Below are 22,841 nucleotides of genomic sequence, written 5' to 3' on the forward strand. Positions count from 1 at the left end.
ACGAGCTAGGATTTAAGAAACGGAATTAATTCTGCAGATTTATTGCAGGAAAAAAATAACAAAAGAAAACAATATATGAGACACGTGAAGTAAAATGTATCGAGGAATAAAACTACTCTAGACATTGACAAGACTGTACATTTCATGTTAAAATAGGAAAACTTGATCAAATGACAAACACAATTAGTAATACAGTTAAAATATAGCAAGTAATCAAATTCATATCATATAGAGACGTCAACAGATTAATAAGTATTCACGAAAAAACCAAGTGTTGAAAGTAATTGAATATCAAGCCAGCAGACATACTTACCACAAATAAATATAACTAGATCAGTTCTGCCTGAGTAAATGAAGTGATAAATTGCAAACCACTATCACCTTGTTTCATGTGCTATCTAGTTAAACATGTATTGTTCAAACAGAATACGGAAACTGTGGAGACAAAGAACACTATAGCGTATTGTATTGAAGACAGAGAGAACAAATTTTGAATAATGGTTTAGAAGATATTATGATAAATGGAAAAGCAAGAGCTATTGGTTGTTGGCAGATGAAAGTGTTATTAAAATACTCACAACAATAACTGATTGCTTTGATAATGACGTAGAAGTTATCACGTCGTAAACTACAGTGGTAGTAGTGGTAAAAAATAGCCAATGTAAGAAATCAATTAGAAAGAATACTGAAACATAGACAGTAGTTAAGTAATAAATACTTCATGAAGTAAATAATGACGAAATGTAAACTGTTGATAAAATAGGGAGAAGAAATAATAAACGGTTATTATAATATGAGAATCTGGATATATGTCACAGTGAACTTATCACTAGAGGTTAGAAAACTACAGTAAAATTATTATCACTGATGGGAAGGCCTAAATGTAATGAGAATGATACAATAAATACCAAGGAAGGAACGTCACTCCAAAGGAATGTTACAGCCAGCATTAGAATTAGAACATAGCACAATGCTTGTTGGACATTCAGATATAGATACAACGAAAGATGAAACCATTGAAAACTATTACTAGCCATCTGTGTATGGAGATAAAGATTCTTATATATAAAGCTGTCAAAATATATCAGTTAGTTGGTAAGATACATGATAGTAGACATGTATAACGAGCAGAATGAGATTCTATACAATGATATTAGACATGTAGAACCAGCTGAATAATATTCTACAGAAGCAGAAAAATAGCGTGAAAACTGACAGTGAAAGAGTAATATGAATGTGGCACATTTATTATTCATCAAACTATTAAATCTATTGTATATGGTCTTCTTATTTTAGAGTTTGTTCACTTGATACGTCATTTTAAACAGAATTTCTTAGTGATGATTGAAATAGGAACATTACAGTTATATATTTTAAATAATATCTAAATGATTAAACAGAATCAACACCAGAGAACAACATTTTACACTGATGAAAGATCCATAGGTATTAGCTGAATAACGAACAAGAAATATAGAGACCGAGGGAGTGAAACAAAACCTCAACTCCTGTGTCGTTCCATAAGAGGTGGGGGTGTAATATTATGTTGCATTTTTCCTTCAAATTGGTTACAAATTATTGGCATATACACATATTAAGAAAGTGGACATAGTGGATTTACATGGATAAGAGGGGGTCAGAACTAACTCCTAAAACAATCCTTTAAGGTCCTAAAAATAAATGCATTCTTATTGATTAAGAGATGTAAGCAATAGGTGGAGAGCCACAGAAGATAGGAATTTTCCCTTTGTTTAAGTATAATACAACAGTTATGTTTAATATATCATAAAATACTGTTACTCAGTAGTATTCCTTAATTTGGAATCTTTATCTTTTAATTCCTGACATCTAGAGTGCATTATATATTTCCCATAAACCTGGGTTACAACGTTTATCTCGCAATCTGTAGGTCATTAGGTCTAATTCCTTCCATGAACGTATTCGTCACTTTAACATGGTGGGAGTTATGGTTAACAGCCAATTTCAGTATTTGTTGGTAAAGATTTTCCCAACTGTTGGCGTTAGAGGATGCTGACTATCTGCTTTCACCCTACTATATCACTTCAAAACATTGAGTAACTTTGCGAGAAATTTAACAAAACAAAATAACACAATTACCATGTTGTACTTTGTACCTGAAACCTGGTTTTAACTCCTGCCTCGCAATCTGCAGGTCATTCGGTTAAATTACTGGAGTAACGGCATTGCTAACACTTCGGAAATGCTGAGTAGGACCAGTAACGTCTGTCATGGAATACTGCTGTTTATTTAAAAACCAAAAACGATTTTCAACTTTGATCTCTAAAAACGTTATTATCCCTTGATAAGTTCAATGCCATTTTTAAATCCATTTGTTATCGCGCACTGAATCTCTGTTGCTCTGAAAGGAACTCGAGGTTTCAAATGTATTTTCAAGGATATCCATTTTAAAGGCAAGCTGCATAATATGGGTTTTTTGCTGTTCTGTGATGACAGTAACGTAACAAAAAAAAACCTTACATATAAGAGTTTGAAAAGCATTGCATCAGTTTATTTCACCCTTGTATCTTGATAATAGCTTACGTAGTATATGAATAAAGTGCACAAACATCTTCTACACATTGATGCCTCTGTGACCTAACATTATGTTATATATTTAAACTGAAGCTAAAAAGTGACAGATAATGTAAGCAGCTTGAAGAGACGATAAATAAGGATAAAGTTGTCCGCAGAATCTGAGTATGAAGGACCACAGACGATTAACTGTGTAACATATTTAGTAAATTGGGTAACGGTTGAACGAGTTAAAGCAACGGTTAAAGGTACTTAAACATTTCTAGAAACTATAGTTATTCAACATAAGTAACTCTTATCTTCAAGACGTGAGATAAATCATGAATTTAATCTTTCTTTCAGAAATCTTTGACGTTGATGACTAAGTCTAAATTGTTCGCCGTCCTTTACTGGCTGAATTCACATCAAACACCCACTGATATACTATTATGATATACTATATTATGTTCTCCTGATAAGGTATCACTAAACATAGGTATGTATATATTTGGTTTAACTACTATACACTAAGGAAGATATGAAATTAAAACTTACAGTTTAGTCAAGATAACTTTACATATGGTGTTAAACAATAAGAGTGACAATATTCAGTCCTCCCTCACCTAATTACACAGCGATATATCTGATGATATAGAAAGTTAAAAACTGGATTTAGAAACTTGCAACGAAGCACAGATATCCTGTTTTAACTTTGAGCTTAACTACAAACAAACAAACAAACATTTTATTCGACAAAACCTCAGATAAGCTTACTATAACTTGTTATCTAGAATGCAAGCTCACACGAAAAGACTTTGTTTGTTTGTTTTTGTTAACTGCGCTAGCCGTACCTACGTTAGCAGTATAAGACTAGAGGGATAGCAGCTAGTCATCACCACCCAGCGGTTACTCTTTCACCAATGAATAGTGAGATTGACCGTAACATTATAAAGCCCTCACAGCTAAAAGGGCGAATATGTTTGGTGTAACGGGGATTCGATCCCTAATTGTTTCACCGTTTCAGAAGACCAGAAGAAATAAAAGAAATCACATTTGGCAGTAGATTCTTCAATATTTTAGCAGCCCTTCTTAATCTGTCCTTCCTACTGTAAGTTGGCTACACACAAAAACATAACACTTTCCTCTACCGAGGGCTGTGGTACAATATCTATTTAATGTTTTAACATAAACTCCACAGTATAAAACATCCTAATGGAATGTGTAAAGAATATTATGTTGTGACAAGACAAATGAAAAATCTTCTCAATCAATTGGCAAATATATATGGTCTCTAAATATCTAGCTACAATAACATCCTATTTACCTCACATAAAAAAGTTTCAATACAAATATAGTTGCATAATCCTATGTATCAAATTACACGAAATCAAATCATAAACACATCATTACTTTATATTTCTATGTAACAAAGGAATTGCTACAAACTTCTTGCCAAAAGAAAGAAAAAACACTTGTCAACAACTAATCTAGCATAATATAATCTTTCTGAAATATTTACTACATGATACATAATCAGAAAGCTAGAAACCAGTGGATACTGAAAGAAACAATTCCTTGTGCATAAACTTCGCGTCAACTAAACAGTTTAAATCATAGCTTATTACTATATTATGTATAATAGCACCGTAATCATTACCCGTAACATAATTATTCCCTGTAGTTACTTTAAAACATAAGTTCCTCAAAAATAGTTGTTTACAGGATCAGAAACTGTCAGATTTTCTAGTACTGGACCATCAACACGTTCCTTCTTTATCTGTATTTCATTCTTGCTTGTTGAGAACTCTGCTTTTGTCTACAACTGTGTTCATATATGTTTTGAGCTATTTGTTCTAATGGTGTGAGAGGCTTTCTAACAAAATCCTTTAAAGTTTTCGGGATATTTTAAAAGGGAAAAGTTGAAAATGAATCTAAAATATCCATAAAAAATAGTATCATATACAAAATTAACCAATCCAGGAACATGATATCCCAACATTAAACTCCCACAAACTAACGCTGTTCAAAAGGCACTAAAACATATTGTGCTTAACAACCCGTTAAGTACAACTTAAGACTTTTAAAGATATATGCACCAGAAAACAGAAGTAGGACATTTCTGTAAACAGCTTCATCAAGAATGTTTTATAAAACCACAGGGCCGTATAACGCAGAAACTGACGAAATTCGATTGTCTTCCAGTGATCGATCTCTTGCAAAGATTTAAGTTTCCTAGCAAACTTCAAAGGAATGTGCTGTTTAAGACTAAACAGGTTTTTTTCTGATAAATATGAAATACTATAAGAAAGCAATTGACATTTTAGACAACCTTTCATTCAGAAATGTGACAAATGTCTTAAGACCCCTAAACAAGCTAAATGTATATAATCCAGTGGAAATTGTTAAACCATTCCAATAGATAACTGGAATGGTTGCAGCCCTAAATGATGATCTCATCCACCATTTCATTAAAAGTAACATCTCTTTGTATTTCTAAGTATGTCATTCGATTTGATACATACTTTCTGGATTGTCTGCATTTGCCATCGCTATTTTATGATATAGTATCTTTAACGAACAACCGTCTCATCATATCACATACTATTGAGAATACTTTCATGGTCAATCTGTAGTCTTGAAACTCAAATGTTGCCTCCAAATATATAATATCCTGCAAAAACATTGCTAGGAATTCTTCAGATGAAATGTATTATTTATTACCACAGAGAGATTCAGTTATAACTGTAAGAACTTAATGAAAGCCCTAAAGGATTCCCAAAATTCGGCAGAACCGTTCGCTGGAAGTTTCCCATGAGAGAAGTCCATCAATATTTATTTGCAACCTCAAACATTGGCCATTGTGCATACCATCCATTCAAAGATACTAATATATCCTGAAATCCAGAGAGAATTCCGAAATAGTAATAAAAAACAACTTCATCTTTAGCAGACTCCTGGCATTTTGGATAATATTGGATGATGTGATTTCTATCTCACAAGTAAATAGGATAGTGAAGGGAAATGGTAAATATCAATGTTCCTCCTCTCAAACTGTCAGCTATTGTACTTTATATACTTAACGACCATTCGAATCAAAATTTGTTGTGTGTTATACATAGTTTCTTCACAAAATTTATTTTGTGTATCATTCTGTATAGCGTTACTACTTAATATGACAAAAGCAGCATCACTCAACCGAACCTGATTTGAAGTGTTCAAACTGGTTTAATAGACAAGAGGGAATTCTTAATACTACAGCTACTACTGTGCAACTTTCAGTATCATTGAATTCTTGCTCTTCTGTTATAGTTTTCAAATATTTTGCTATACTTATATATGAATGTTGTTGTAATGCAGAAGTTGAGGGCGTTGGATCTTTTGTCCATCCATTTTTGGAAAGCTTCACCTAAAGGGTAATGTTTGACAATAAAACTAATGTTTTTTATTATGCTGACATCTAACACTACTGAATGTCATGCATAAGCTTCCTGTACATGATGTTCTGTTGAATCAACAACTTGATTCATGTGTCTCATTCACAATAACAACTTGCATGATTCAGTTATACCTCTTTACTTGGACACAATCATGGGAAAAGTTCTTTGAATGTAATTACATTAAAACACTAGTTCAGTAAGTTGATCCAGCAGTACATGAAAAGGGTAAACCATTCTGTAAAGGATTCTTATGCAATAGACAGCAAATACAAAGGTAGGTAAAACCTTCATTAGATTAAAAATAAAATCGACACATGCACTATTTATTTACATAGAGTAAATTCCTGTATTTGATCATATACACAAAAATGCACAGTACGTTTATATTTAGTACGGAGTTGTCCTCCTGCACGTAAAATCTAAGGCTGATTAACTCTGAACGATACATTCTTAATTTTAATATCTTGTGTAAGATAGACATCGGCAGTTTCATATAGCTGTCCTGCATGTGCTTAATATATATTGTGAAAATGGCGAATTTTATGAAATAATAAATAATAATTTTCTATACTTTTTTCAAAACAAAGTTTTTTCATAACCTGGTATTCAAGTTGGTACGGATATAATATTCATGAAAAACTGAATCTATAGCTATCTCATTATCAATAAAGTCATGCTTGCTTTGTTTTACCCAAAGATAATTGAATCATTCTTAAACATTCATAGTTCATTATTCGTATGGGCTCTGTATACATATAGTTTCATTGTGAGAAAGCTAAATTTCCAATCGTATGTTTTATTTTGTTTACAAGCTTAAAGTGGTGTAACATATGTTAGGCCAAAACGATAGATCCAGTAATAATTTCATTTTCAAATTCAAAATACTAACCTCTTCTTTTGTGTGGTCAATATATTTTTCGTAAATCAGTGCAGAAGGTAACATGTACAAATAAAGTATTTATAAATATTTATATTTTCGAGTTGATACAACTTATAATTGTGGCTGTAAAAGTATTATAATTTATTGTAACTTGTGAAGTTTTAAATAACAAGTGCTCTCAGCAAAACGCGTCGAGTTTATATATGTTGATATATATGTGGCAGTAATGCGCATGTTCAGTCGGAATTCAGTAACAATAAATAAATAAGCTTTAACCTTTTAATCTGCCAGTTGTTTTGGTATAAGGTAAGTGTTTCTTAAAGAAAAGTTACTCCTAAGAGTGCTCGAAGATTGATCAATTCTCCTTTACCCCGCTAGCAGAATTATTTGTTTGTTTGTTTGTTTTTGAAATTCGCAAAAAGCTATTCGAGGGCTACCTGCGCTAGCCGTTCATAATTTAGCAATGTCAGACTAGAGGGAAAGCAGCTACTCATCACCGCCCACCACCATGTCTTGGGCTTCACTTTTACCAATGTATAGTGGGATTGACCGTAACTTTATAACGTCCCCACGACTGAAAGGGCGAGCATGTTTGGTGTAACGGGAATTCGAGCCCATGACCTTCAAATTTTGAGTCGAGTGCCTCATCCACCTGGCTATGCTGGGCTTTGGTCGGTGCGACAAAGTGAAGGCGAGGACGAGAACGTTGTAGGAGTTTTCTCTCTGAGTGAGAAGCAAGTAGACGAAGTTGAGACAAAATATCAAATGAAACTGCTTGAATCAGGGACAGGGGAGGGTTCGACAGTAACTAAGCTATGGGGAAAAAACAACCATGAGTTAGTATATAGTCTGCCACTTGTTTAGAATTGATTACTATCTTCATGAAGTGAGTGGGTAGACCTATGATCCTGAATCTGATTCGGTGAACAACATGTATTGGACGTCACCTTAGGAAATGGATCGGTGAACGTCTCTGAGGGAAACAAAAGCCAGGTTATTTGAGTTTCTCGTGTTCGAGTACCGGACATTAGTGTCAACAATAGTGTAAAATATGATATGTACTTTTATAAATATATATAATTTTAATATAATTGCATAACATAAAGTTTTAAATTAAAAATTTGCGTTGATGACGTTTTTTCTACAAAATATCTTCATTAATCAATTGTATAACTTATAGTTTTAATACCAAGAATAGGTTTGTGCATACATATATATATATATAATAAACGTGGTAAGTGCTACTAACACGGGACCACAGTTGGTCCGAGTGTTGATGGTAAGCACTGTACACACGATAAAGGGACGATGAAATACGACCAGTACTGAAACAAAGCCAACAAATTCAATACGAATCCAGAATCGGACTGTTGAACACGTGCTATCTGGGGTTGATCTAATATTACGATAAATCATACTATTCGATTACAACAGCCGGAGGGTTGTCGATGTATAACGTTTACAAGATGTCTGATCTCTAGACCATCACTTAGTGTAAACTAAGAGAAATAACCTTTAAATGGCTTCTTGCGAAATTTAACAAATGAACATTGAACTTTAGATTTCGACCTCGATAAATCTGCACTCTGACATTGCATAGTTCATAAGTAACCTACATTCAAATATCCGTTTGTTTTTCAAGAAATAAAGTATTAGAACTGCTAATTACGTGTCCCACAAACTTCTTGACCTAAATGTGTGTGCATTGTGTTAATACGAATATTAGATTAACGTAAATATACGATAAACTTCAGCTCCAAGCAACAGAAATCTTCGTTTCATCTCATCAACTACAATGCACTGAAGTGTAGAAAACAGATGATCAACTAATTGTTTGGGCACTTTCTCTTTCAGACCAGTACTTAAAATGATAGAAGAAAGCTTAACAGGAACTTTGGTGAACTCTACTTTTGCTATAACATTTACTTCAGTTCTTTTCGTGTTCGTGATCCTTCGTTGGTTCTTAAGACGACCATGCAACTTTCCACCAGGTCCCTTCGGTCTTCCCATCGTCGGATATCTTCCTTTCCTTAGCAATAAACCTTTCCTGGATTTATCAAAACTCAGTAAGAAGTATGGAAACGTGTTCAGGTATTCGTACTTTATAAACTGTATAAATAAACTGTACTTTATAAATTTTCAAGATTGGTATTTTTATTTATATCTTGTTTATTAATGTTACGTTTTATTGGAGTGTATTTATTAGTTACTATAAAAACTCTTTATTAGCTCAAAATGTATTAGGATAAAGGTAAATTGCGATGCGAATTTGTGAAATCGAAATATTTTCTGAATAAACATCTTGTATTGTATACTTTTATCTGCTTATTTTATGTGAATAAATAATTTATCGGTGTAAAGTTTATTTTATGAAATTGTCGGGCCTACTTTCGATAAATCAGTTTTTAATGTATGTACAATGGATGAAACATTTGTAAATTAAATAATTACTCATAATTTTATCCATAATAAAATCATATTTCTGTATACTGTAAAAGCACGTGTAGTTAATGTTAAAAACAGTTTCATTTTTTTAACTACACAGTGAAAATACACAAGAAAGAGATTTTATGAAACGTAGTAAGTAATATCTCTAGCTTCATGGTTTACACTTCATTGTTAATTTTGTCATATGATAAACTGACTGTAAACTTCAAAATATAAATGAAACGATATAAACTTCGTATCTCATTGTCTTTACGTGTATACTCGAAACTTATTTCTCGAGAGTTATTGGCGCCATTAAGGTTTATTTCATAACAATGACTGTTTGTTTGTTTTGCTGGGTTCTTGGTCAGATGATTTCTGAAACAGAGAGACTGTAATTAATACCATGGGACGTGTTAGGAAGAAAAACATTTTTTTGTGTTTAATAGTGAGATAACTTATATTAACAGGACAAAATATTGCTAAAGATATATATGTATTGGACTTAATGGTTTTGTCCGTTAGGCACAAAACGTGTCACCATGATATCCTTAGATCGTTATCAAATAATGCCTAATATTTCTATGGAAGTATTCAGAGAATCTATCAGTCGTGTGGCAGATGTTCAATAGTGAATTCATTGTGTTAATACATCTAGTATTTTCATTGTTAGCGTCCAAGTGGGAAGTAAAAATGTCGTGGTCTTATGTGATTTTCTTGCCGTCAAGGAAGCTATGAACAGTGACATTTTTTTAGACCGTCCACCGGATGTTCAATTACAAGGACCATCAGAAAACATAAGTAAGGGATAATTGTGAAATAATTTTCTGTGCGTTTTATAGTTTTTTATGTAGTTAAATATATAATATAGTTTATAATTATTTTCCTAACACAAACCAAAAGGTCCATTATCTAATTTAAGAAGAACCATTTTAATTACAGGTTCTTTTTAATGCTCTCTAAAGTTGTTGGGAAATATAATTACATAAAAAAACATTGGTGTTATTTAAAAACAGGTTCTATATCGCACTGCAATTGTGTTTTTCATAATGATTAAAGTCATTTATTGTTTTTCTTAGGACAAGTCCAGTTTATCTTTCGATCTTATCATTAAACAGTTATAATAATAATAATTAATTATGGAACTTAACAGACGCTTGTGTGCTGTATAATAGTTTAACTTATTTCCAGATATTGCAGTTGCAAATGGAAATTTGTGGAGAGAACAACGTCGATTTTCAGTACATATTTTACGAAATCTTGGTTTTGGAAAAACAAAAATGGAAGACCACATCCAGGTCAGTAGAAGTCTATGACATAAACTTTCTAAAGTTAGTCGAGAAAAACTTTATACGTACGTTCATCGATTTAGATAAAATATTGATATACATTTACCAATGTTTTCCCCTGTTTCTTCTTCGACAGTCTTTCTAGTTACAATCAGATATTCAGTTCCTTTTTTCCTCATAACGCATCCAAGAAACTCTAATGGGTATTTCTGAAGTTAATCAGTACCTTTGTAATAAAATTTGTTCTAGACGAAATATTTTCATTTAAAGTGTGACTTGTCAAACATATATTCGATATGTGCCTTAAGAATTAAACTCAATTGCTTCAATTCCCTTATCCACATCTGGCGATATTGTTCCATATGTTGACTTATTCCTGAAACATGGTACGGCATAAAAATCCAAAGCTCTTAACTTTGTCTTCAATAGAAGTTTTACTATTTGTCAGTAGCGCTTTCATTTTCATAAACATGTCTTTTATCATTTTTTTTATCGGATTTAAGAACGTTTCTTTTGCAGACTCTCAGGTAGTAGAATTTATTAACTTATCTTATGTATTGTATATCCACTTTGACAATAAATACATAATTACCATGCACTTTGTTTTCCCATAGTTAACACTTAAACATTTCTTTTCACTTTCACTAATAATATCTAATTTGTTTATAGTTTCCCTTGTGAATTAGTCATTAAAATTGTGTCCTTAGCACAATGCAAGTTGTTCGAATTCTGTTCACCAATGGTAGATCTTCTATCTCTCTGGATATGACGTTAAACTTCATCCACCAATGGATATCAATTGTCAGGATAACAGTAAGGTAATTATCCTTTCTTTAGCAGATGTAGTCTTTTTTTCACTCTTAGGCAAGGCGTAGCTCCCATTAACCTGTCTTAGCAAGGTTACAGTTGAAGCCGTTTGGGTGCAGGATGGCGGATCATCTTGTCTGACGGATGCCTGATGCAACTGGGGCAACAGTAGAATAGAACTATAATTGTCAGTCAGATGAATGGCAGTAATAAAATCCAATGGAACAGTGACTCCTGATGGAAATTTAGTGTCACTATGACAAGTGACTCTTTAGTGTCACTATCCAGAAGAGAGCAGTAAAAGTGGCAATGTTGAATATGAGGACTTTATATTGTATTGGAAAACTGTTTAATGCTTTAACCCACGTTATCTTTGTTAAACCACTATATATTTATATATATATGTGTGTGTGTGTGAGTGTGTGTATATCTGTTGAAATATTTTAACTCTTTTATATATCTTAAATTTATATGCTTTTAGATAAGAGAAAATTCATAAAATTAAAAATAATTCAGTATTTGTTTTGCTACAAATAGTCTGAAAACATTAATTTTTTCCAAATTAAAAGTATAACGTACAACATAATTTTCTATTTTGAATATCGTTCTTGAGTAAATTTATTTTGTAAAACCTACTTTTATTACTTCTTTGAGCTTAGGATGAAATCAACATTATCTTGGCTCATCTGGCCTCTCTGGACGGTACTGTTTGTGACATTCGAAAACTTCTAGTCCCAAGCATGTCTAACATAATATCTGCATTTGTCTTTGGTCGGAGATTTGACTACGATGACCCAACAAGAAAATACCTAGATAAAAGAGCCACTGAATTTCAAGATTACATCAAACAGTTTGACCTTAAAACCTTCTTTCCCTGGATGAAACGCTTTTTGTCTTTATTAAAACCTAAGGAATCAAGGAAATTTCAAGAGACATCAGAACAATTACTGTCGTTCATTCGGTAAGCACATACATTTAATTTAAATAACTTATTATTCAAAATACACTTTGAATTTCATGTAGTAGAATAACATATTAAAGCACTTTCAGGGTTATTGATTTCGTGATATACTAGAACTATACCAAGCAAAATTAGTCCGTTTAGTTCATTATCAAAGAATAATTATATTACCGTAGTTGCATTCAATCCAAGAGCTTTTGTTAACAGTGATAATCTTTTTTTATAATATCAGTGTTGTATACATTTTCAGAACTGATGTATTTCACAGATGACACTATTGGTTTTAAGAATTAGGTTGATTTATATCTTTCTTGTGTACATTTGCCCATAACCTTTACTTTAAACTACAATTTCTACACCTAATGTGTACGATATTCAGTCATAACATATGTTTACTACCATTATATTTTATTGTGATTATTTGTAATCCGTCTCGTCTAATTCGGTTTTTTTATAACACGTGATCTAAAAATCCGTTGATTTAACTTTATTCTAGCTGATTTTGTTTCTTTCTTGTTCTCCAGTAAAAAAATTCCTCTCCCCATCAGATATAACAATGCGTTTGTTTAAGAATGTCAGTTACAACAGTGTCCATTACTGGTATGACGTTGGATATCTAGAGGTTAAAGTGTCCATTACTGGTATGACGTTGGATATCTAGAGGTAAAAGTGTCCATTATGTTTAACACAATTACTAGTTACATGGATTATGTAGAAAAATATTAGATTTGACCAGTCTGTGCAGGATCTCAAGGACGTTGGTTGACGGGAAGACATCTTGAGGGAAGATAACTCGTTAGTCATTGTACAGGTCAAGTGGAAGACATCCATCCAGCTCCCTTACCAAAATGTGCACACTGTGCTTGACTTTAATTTGAATAAAGATGGTTTAATCTTGCATGAAACATTGTTTCCAGTCTGTATTACTTAGTATGAATTATGTTAATTTATTAATGTTCACATTTACCTTTCAGTAAGTTTTATCGCTTCACCCAAAATAAAATTGTACAAGTTAATCTTCTTAAAGGTTATGCAATTAATCTACGAATTCCACAAGTAAGGATGTAATTCTGTTGAATAGGTCACTCATTACTGTTTGTTTATGTTTGTAATCTGATGACACAGTGATGCGGTAATTTTTCTGTTGGTGGTAGTTGTGTATGTGTGTGTTAAAACTATTGGGGTATTACAGACAATCTTTGGGAAATGTTCATATCATCTGGTACTGACGTTGTATCTTGTGTTTATTGGTATGTTTCTGATCATTCTTGCCATCTTTGGGCAATTACTGATATTTGACAAGTGCTTGCTTGTCTTGTTTAGTAATAATGTGATATATCTAAATAATAACTTCTTCTTTTCCTACAATTGATAAATTTCAGATAATTGATTTTATCGAAAACTAAATTACATGACATTTATTTCTGCCTATTCTTATTTAAATATTATTTGACAATGATTTCATAAAATGCTTAACATCGTATCACGTTTTAATAACATTTAAATGTTTATATGTAACTTCTCTTTTGGCCAACCTTAAAAACATCCAACACCTGATAAAATTTTATAAAATCTAATATGTATAACTTTCGCCGATGATTGAAATGCAATGCATAAAATGTCTTTTAATATTTATAATAAGAATACTGATTGTTTCATAGATTTCTAGGACAGGAATGTTGGTAATTAACAATATGTTTAATGACTTCTTTCTTGGAAATGTCTTAAGTTGAAAATTATTTTAGTGAAGAAACCGATAACCACAAGAAGACTTTGGACGAAAACAATGTCCGTGATTACATTGACGCCTTTCTGATGGAAATGAAGGAAAGGCAGAAAAGAAACAAAACGTCATCTTTCTCAGGCAAGTTTTATTTTATTTTGTTTTTAAGTGAATATTTTACACCAAAATAAATAAATAACACCTTATCTATATCAGACAACTACAACGTTTTTGCACCAGGAAATAAACAAAACGTTATATTTCTCATGCAAGTTCAAATATTTTACATCAAAATAAATAAATAATACGTTATCTTTAAGAGAAGTACAGGCCCGGCATGGCCAAGCGTGTTGAGGCGTGGGTGATGGTCGCGGGTTCGCATCCCTGTCGCGTCAAACATGGTCGCCCTCCCAGCCGTAGGGGCATTATAATGTTACGGTCAATCCCACTATTCGTTGGTAAAAGAGTAGCCCAAGAGTTGGCGGTGGGTGGTGATGACTAGCTTCCTTCTCTCTAGTCTTACACTGCTAAATTAGGGACGGCTAGCACAGATAGACCTCGAGTATCTTTGTGTAAAATTCAAAAAGAAACAAAACAAACAAACCTTTATCTTTGTCAGACGACGACAACTTTTTCCCACCAGACAATATACGACATGCCACCTTTTACCAAGTACGATATTTTTTGCACCAGATATAAATAGCATCCCTTCTTTTTCAGGAACATATAACATCTTTCTCCAGAAAATAGATAATACGATATATTTTGTAAGAAAGCGTAAGAAAGTACAGCAGGTGCACAACCCTTTGCATGAGAATATGTAACTAAAATCATGAGTAGTTCAGGTATTTAATCCAGTGTTAAAATTAGAATTTGAGAACATATTTAAACAGACTTCGCGGAATACGTTCTAAAATCATATAATTTTGCATATTTTTCTGTTATCTAATAAAAGATATAACAAATGAACAACATTTTCAAGGAGGGTCAATATTTGTGTTCACCCCCTGTCCATTTACTTGTAGTGAATATATTTTTCAGAGAAGATTTATAAACCTTTTGCACAATAAAGATTAATGGTAAAACCAAAAATTTCTTTCACAAAACAAATGTTTCCTGTGCATCATGCCTAGAATGTAAGATGTTAGTCAACAAAGTAGACGAAACCCATCTCTCCATCTGTCACATCTTTCACATTTTTGTCAGAAATACGTACTTTAAGCTTTACCCCCAAACAAGATATTTTGCATAATATAATATGTTTATGTCATAAATCACTTTTTTTATTAATTAAATACATCTTGTTGTGATATATCAATCTATGTAGTACTTCTATGTATAAATTCCAACATTATTATTTTTATAAATCATAATCACATCAGTTTTAAGAAATCACAACAAATCTGTAATTCTTATACAACCAAACCTATCAAGTGAATACAACTTCGTAACGTGTACAAATTATTAGCAAATTAAATTACTGTCATATAAGCTGCTTCGCACATATGCTGGAAAACTAGTTGAGAAAGGTATGGTTGTATGAATCGTTCAGATCCAAGGTAGCTTGACCAGGTCTTGCCAAAGTAAGATGTCCACTAATGACAATGATACTTGCTGAGAACCTGAAATATAAAGTTGTAAGCTTATAACACTATAACCCATCTATATCCCTTTAGCTGTGGATACTGAGAAATAGCATTATAACCGACAAATATCCTCCCGAATTAAGCTTCTAACCGATAGTGCTATAATATTTGTATGTCCAATCAAGTCAAGTGTCTAATTAATAACACTGTAACTTACTTTATTCTGACCAAACAATATATAATTTTTAAACCACAATGTAATCTTTTTTATTATTTATTATGTATTTTTAAACATATTTATTTGGACTCTAATTGTGTAACTAAATAATGAGGATAAGAAAAGTTCAAGATAAGTATATATGCTTTTAGTTTGCATACTAACATGTGATACTTGTCAATATATCTCAGATAACATGCTGTACGGAAATGCTCAAGTTTGGTTTCTTGGAGGCAGCAATCCAATACGGACGGCAATAGAATGGTGTCTCCTAACTATAGCCGCATATCCGGATGTTCAGAAACGAGTTCAAACTGAGATTGACAGTGTTATTGGTAGAGAGAGGTCACCATGCTGGGCTGACCATGTTTTCCTTCCTTACACTCAGGCTGTTCTTTATGAGGTCCAAAGATGGCAGACCGTTAACCCTCTCGGTATTTTAAGATAGTAAGTATTTTTGTTTGCATAAAACAATATTTCAGGTTCTTTTCTTCAGTAAACATATCTTTAATTATCACTAGTTTAAAAACAGTATTTATAGTTGATTCTACACAGTTCATGTCAACAGCTTATTTTTGAACAAATGTTCGTTATTTTGTACCTTGCCCCTTAGTGACACAGCGATAAGTCAACGGACTTAAAATGCTAAAAACCTAGTTTCGATACCCTGGTGGACAAGGTACAGATAGTCCTTTGTGAAAGTTTGTGCTTCATTACAACCAATATAAATTTTGTACATGAAATATGTAAAATAAATGAATGATATAAATAATGCAATATATTTTGAGTCTATTCATTACTGGGTGGCACAGTGTTCCCAGCCGCTGTGTATAACTAACTGATTGGCTAGAAACTTTCAAAGGAATTTTAAAATTAAATAAAGCATGTAAGGTAGTTTTAATTTAAAGACAAATATAAATACTGTAATATAATAAGTTGGGATACAATATAAAAATCCTGTGATCAGAATAATGCACATTTATTTCTTGGAAAAATCCTGTAATGTCAAACAGGATATATTTTACAAAACTGTTGAGTAAACATTTTTATTTTATTACGTTTTATTGAAATCTTACATTGACAAAACTAACATAGGACACTGTGTTGGATTTTTCTTAGTCTTTGAGACTTTTCCACGGTAATAACTGGAACCCAAATAGTTGAGTTTAAAACTAAACTGGCAATTAGCATATTATATAGAGTGATTTCATTTATCACAAATTCAGTTATAATATATCTTTTACCACTTTTCTTACGGATAAAAGTACGTGTAAGAATCAGTCTAAAATAAGCAGAATCTTAGAATTCGTTTGAATGTCTCATGTAATCAGAATGGACGTTTGAATTGAAACATTAGAAAAAACATTTGTGTCTTATAGTTTGATTTTTATAGAATATCAACAAAACATATATTGATGGGAAGCATTTGATACCTTAACATTTTCAAAGGATTGTTTGACATTAATGTTTTAACATAAATCCTTAGTTCAATTTCTATAATATTTTTTACCAACGAATTATTTTTTTGGTCGCACTATCATAGCTACACACTACAATGAAACAGCAAATCTTTGCTGACGGAATATTAATTTCTGGCCTTCGTGTAATAAACGCGATTTAGCGATAAGTGTTTTGTTTCTATCATAGGTTTTTGTAACATTCATCAACAATAGTACTATAAGATTGTTTTGGCACTTAGTTGTTAGGCTTAAGATGTTTAAAGCGTATAAAAATTACTTCCTTCTAACGGTTTACTGTTCATTTCTTACTTCCGTTTTTTTTAATATTTTGATCTTTAAATGCGTTTTTCATAACATATGTGAAGTTCCTTACTTTAAAAACCATAACGCTTTAATTATTTCAGTTAATTGTTACGTGAAACTTATAATTAGTTGTTGTTATATATTTTATTTTATTGAAACTTTCAAAAGAACTCACCAGTATTAAACTGTCTTTGATTTTTTACAGTAGAAACGTCATTTTTGTTAGTTCTAATAATTTAAAAATCCTGAACAATTATTAAAATGTCGCTACGATTTAACACTACGGTTGTGCTAAACATGATCATATCTTTTCAACCACATGCGGATCGTTTTTCAATATAGGAAAAATGTATTAAGTAAAACGTGTGACAAGCAGATAAATGAATAAAATTTTAAAGCAGGTGAAATCAATACACAGAGTCAAACATTTAAATACAATATTGATTCTATTTACAAGTACAAGGGAAGATACAACTGTTCAAGGCTATAATATTCCTAAAGAAACAATTGTCATGAACAACATCTGGGCTGTCCATCACGACCCCAGATACTGGAAGAACCCAGGTGAATTCTTTCCAGAACATTTCCTCAGTCAAGACGGTGCTACTGTGGTGAAACCCGAACATTTCATTCCATTTTCTATGGGTAAGATTATTAGAATAATTTACTTATCTATTTTATATAGTATTATATATTTATTTTACCAGTGTACTTCCCATCTAAGATGTTTATCATTATAAAAGTTTTACCAGATACTTGTTAGAACTTTTATATCATAATTTTTGTTCTATCTACCATAAGTAGTATAATTTTCCATTACACTGCACAACAAAGTTTTTGCTTCTTAAACACTGTTGGGTGTTCCTTATAGAGCTTTGGCTGCTAATCACGAAAATCACATCCAAATTTTCCCATCACGTACCGTTTCATCGAAATCTTCAGTTTTGTCAGGACATTGCTACAATGGAGAAACGATATCAGGGCAACTGGAATCCGTCAATGCTTGCTGACTACTGACGGACACTGCAACGTGATGCACTGAACATTGAATAAAAACGAAAATGAGGAGCAAAACACTTTTAATTATGTTAAACTTAATAGCGTATTAGGGACATAAAGGCAATTAAATGCGTTATTACCGGTAAACAGTTAACTGTCTATTTCCCAGAGTTCCTACGTGATGAAACAAAACCAAAACTATATTTGTTCATACCCACCAGGTACCTGTCACAATCAGCAAAAACTTTTCAGGAAGCAAAACTTTTCAAAAAATTGTTTGTGCAGTGTCATTGTTTTGTGATGCTTTTGGATATTTTCATTCTGTGTAAAGTATTTTCTGAAACATGACAAACACTTATATTAACATAAGGTTTTTATTCCTATGTTATTGTTCTCTGAAAGCACTTGTGTGTGAGGTAATTATCTTTATTATCTGTTTATAATCAAATATTAATTAAACTTGTTTAACAGTTAACATAACCGTGATGTATTACTACGACGAAGAGGCCAAATCACGAAACGTTTGAGTCGCGCTGTTCTCTCAGTTCTGACTAGCATCATGTTATTAACTCTCTGGTTTCAAATTACAAAATAGAATATCCCATACATAATACTCTTCTGCTGTTTTGTATATAATAATATGCTTTACATATCCTATACTATTAATAAAAATCGAACTTACGTAAGTGAATATTACCTTAATAAAGATATATATTATCCTAGTTTTCTTAGAGTGAAGTATGTAAGTTCTTTCAACTGTACCATACTTCGCTACAGCTGTACCTTAGAATAAGTGGAGGGCATTCGTGTCTTTTTGATTCAATAATTTGTGTCTAAGCTATACAAAAAGATATCTGTGTACAGTTACCCATAATTTTAAAATGATTGAACAGAGGGAATAATGTTACTACAGCTAGAGTAGCCCATAATGTGACTGTTGTTCTGTTTACTTCTGTCTTTTCTGTCAATCGAAAGATATATAATTCTTGTCTAAACAACCTTGTGTTTCTTTTGTTACAGTATTTTACTACGTGTCCTTTATACAAAATTTTAATGTTCGTTAACATTTATATATATCTATGTATAAAGGTAAACGTTCTTGTCCTGGTGAGAAGTTGACCAACATTGGAATGTTTCTTTGTTTCGTTTCCATACTTCAACATTTTACCGTGGCTCTACCTGCTGGTGAGAGACCAAATTTCGATGGAGTTTTCGAACTCAGCTGGGATACCAAGTTTCATCATATTGTCTTTTTATCTCGTTAATTTGAAAATTTACAACATTTTACGAATGAATTATATTAAACATATTTGAAACAATCCAAACAAAATTACAAGTGGAAAATCATGAAAATATAATACTTTTATTATGTCATAAATGGACCAACAAAAGTGCTAAATTTTTTATATCCAAATTTTTAGTAGAAATTTGATATGAACTGAACAGCCCTAAACTTAAATATAACACTTCATCATTTCGTCAACAAAAAAAATCTTACTTTCGGGAGCGTGTAAACTAGGTTTAAGATCTAGATTATTTTTATATTTTGTATTACTACTAATACAGTAAACCACTGCAAAATATGTTTTGTAACTATCGTTTAGTTTTACTTGTAGTTGGCCGAACTGACGTGAACACTGATTTATTACTATTTTTATATGTATATTATAATTTCGACTTTTTTATAATAGGGTTATGAAATATATATATATTCTTCTTTGCTGAATTTTTCACAAAGTTATGTGACTATAATTCGTACATGTACTCGTATTTCTCCAGTCATTAACCAAATATGCTGTACTTTTTAAGTATATAAAGATTCATACACCTTACTTGTCTTCCAACTAAAGGTAACATAACTACAAATTAATGCTAACATTTTCAATTGACTATTTTGTTGTCTGTTATGATTTTTACTGAGGGAAATGTATGGTTTGGTTTGGTTTCAATTTCGCGCAAAGCTACACGAGGTCTATCTGCACTAGTCGTCCCTAATTTAGCAGTGTAAGACTAGAGAGAGGGTAGCTAGTCATCATCACCCACCGCCTACACTTGGACTACTCTTTTACCAACAAATAGTGGAACTGACCATTGTATTATAACGTCCCCACGGCTGAAAGGGTGGGAATGTTTTGTGTGACGGGGTTTCGAACCAAGGACCCTCAGATTACAAGTCGAGAGCCCTAACCACTTGGTCATGCCGGGCAGCACAGCTGTATGTCTGCAGACTTATACTGCCAGAAACAGGGTTTCGATAACCGTGATGGGCAGAGCACAGATCGCCCTTTGTGTAACTTTGTGCTTAATAACAAACAATTCAATTATTTCTGTTTTTAATCTAATATCTGTATTTATCTGTAAAAATGTTTGTTCGAATATTGCCCCTAGTGGCTGAGGACTTGAAACTCTAAAATTCGGAGAACAATCCACGCAAATTGGGAAGCATTTTGTTTCAAGTGCCTTTTCATGATCACACATTGCTAGCCTTACACACCTATTGACCATCACATTATAACGCCTTTACAGCTGAAAGGACAAGCATGTTTGGTAAGACAAGGATTCAAATCCACGACACTCAGATTACGTGTCGAGCACCTTAACCACCTGACCATGCCGGCCATCCTACAGCAAATAATCAAAACCTTACAATACAGTATATTAAAAACACTTTAGAAAAAATATTTTTTAACGTGGACAGCAGAGAAGGAACAAATACATACAAGTGTTCAAATAAAATAAACTTTTATTCATTCAAGAATAATACGTGCTAAGTTTTTTGCCTATTAATAACTAGTTTCTATATTCTCTGATAATTAACTGTAACTAACTGTTGAAGCAGAGTGAGAGGGTATCTATATCAAATGAAAACAAGAGCAAAGTTTTAGTACAATGTTATGTCCAATAAATCGTTATATTACCTATGCCAATGATTATATTTAATCATACATAAATAAGATGAAACCCTTATTCATACTAACTGTACAACATGAAGGACATGACACAAAAGACAACCAACCATGAACTGTGCGGAAAAGTCATATTACGTAAATTTGTTTGAGTTACAGGAGTAACTTCTGTATATCTAGTTTAGAATATCTCTGATACACGCACAACGTATGCACAAATATTTTAAACAGCTACCCAAGTATATCCAATAAAATATATTTTTTAAACCATTCATGAAAGAAGTGTGGTATTAGTAAATCCTTCACATGTAACACCACATATCACGTTGTTTCAATACTACATGTTCAGTTATGTAGTTTATAAGGGCACATTTACAAATTGTTGAATTTCTCGGTGAAAAACAGTAAAGAAAGGTAAGGTTTTAGCCTCTGAAATCACAGCAATCCTATCTAACCACGTATCTGCCAAGCCCTTCTACAGCTCTAATAGGCTATTGGTCTGCACAGAACCTTGAATATTAGGAGTTTAAGCTACAATCAACTGGAATTTTGGTCTGCACAGGATCTTGAATATTAGCAGTTTAAGCTGAAACAACTCTTAATAATACATACGGGCTCCTTGTAACTACAAAGTATATAATAAAAATAAACTTTAGTTTCAGAATCTAAATAAAGTAACTTCACTGTAATTATGCTCTGGTTATTTAATACAAGAATAACATTATGTTGAGTGGCATACTCTTGTTCTTAAATGTTCATGGGCCCGGCATGGCCAAGCTTGTTGAGGCGTGCGACTCGTAATCTGAGGGTCGCAGGTTCGCATCCCCGTCGCGCCAGACATGCTCGCCCTTTCAGTCGTGGGGGCGTTATAATGTTACGGTCAATCCCACTATTCGTTGGTAAAAGAGTAGCCCAAGAGTTGGCGGTGGGTGGTGATGACTAGCTGCCTTCCCTCTAGTCTTACACGACTAAATTAGGGAACGGCTAGCACAGATAGCCCTCGAGTAATTTTGTGCGAAATTCAAAAACAAACAAAACAAATTAAAATGTTCATGCTTTAAATAAATATGGTATATTTACCACTACAGTGAATCATAAACCTACTTTCACTCAGCTGAATGAGATAAGAAAAGAATCTCACAGGAAAAACATAAAATAATTCTAAAGTTGATGTATGTATGTTAGGAATGTAATTGTATGCGTCTTCAAACAAATTCCTTAAATATTAAATCACGTTTTTTTTTATTTTGATGTTACAGTGGCTCCAGCTTGTGGTTGAAAGTCAAACCATCCATGAAGGCAAAAATGTAAAGA

At 32.5% G+C, this 22,841-nt stretch overlaps 1 protein-coding gene across 3 annotated transcripts; it reads left to right on the forward strand.

The window, feature by feature from the left end:
- The first annotated feature begins 2,646 nt into the window (after nucleotides 1-2,646).
- LOC143237889 (cytochrome P450 2J6-like) lies at nucleotides 2,647-22,391 on the forward strand. Of its 3 annotated transcripts, XM_076477603.1 has the most exons (10): nucleotides 2,647-2,801; nucleotides 2,896-3,028; nucleotides 8,704-8,940; nucleotides 9,950-10,077; nucleotides 10,468-10,574; nucleotides 12,032-12,333; nucleotides 14,079-14,197; nucleotides 16,051-16,306; nucleotides 18,080-18,267; nucleotides 19,711-22,385. In XM_076477603.1, exons 3-10 carry the CDS (start codon nucleotides 8,717-8,719, stop codon nucleotides 19,884-19,886), a joined length of 1,500 nt encoding a protein of 499 aa, XP_076333718.1. In that variant the 5' UTR covers nucleotides 2,647-2,801; nucleotides 2,896-3,028; nucleotides 8,704-8,716; the 3' UTR covers nucleotides 19,887-22,385. The 3 variants fall into 3 exon arrangements, with proteins under 3 accessions (XP_076333718.1, XP_076333719.1, XP_076333720.1); XM_076477604.1 differs by lacking the exons at nucleotides 2,647-2,801; nucleotides 2,896-3,028 and adding an exon at nucleotides 7,736-7,842 and having other exon boundaries at nucleotides 19,711-22,386; XM_076477605.1 differs by lacking the exons at nucleotides 2,647-2,801; nucleotides 2,896-3,028; nucleotides 9,950-10,077 and having other exon boundaries at nucleotides 8,780-8,940; nucleotides 19,711-22,391.
- Nucleotides 22,392-22,841: the final 450 nt, after the last annotated feature.

This window comes from Tachypleus tridentatus, chromosome 13 (genome assembly GCF_004210375.1).
Source record: "Tachypleus tridentatus isolate NWPU-2018 chromosome 13, ASM421037v1, whole genome shotgun sequence".
Lineage (NCBI taxonomy): Eukaryota > Metazoa > Arthropoda > Merostomata > Xiphosura > Limulidae > Tachypleus > Tachypleus tridentatus.

Coding starts and splice junctions, on each gene's coding strand:
- LOC143237889 (XM_076477603.1), top strand. CDS start 8,717: ATGATAGAAGAAAGCTTAACAGGAACTTTGGTGAACTCTACTTTTGCT. Junction 10,575..12,031: donor AAATGGAAGACCACATCCAG/GTCAGTAGAAGT, acceptor CTTTGAGCTTAG/GATGAAATCAACATTATCTT. Junction 12,334..14,078: donor CAATTACTGTCGTTCATTCG/GTAAGCACATAC, acceptor AAATTATTTTAG/TGAAGAAACCGATAACCACA.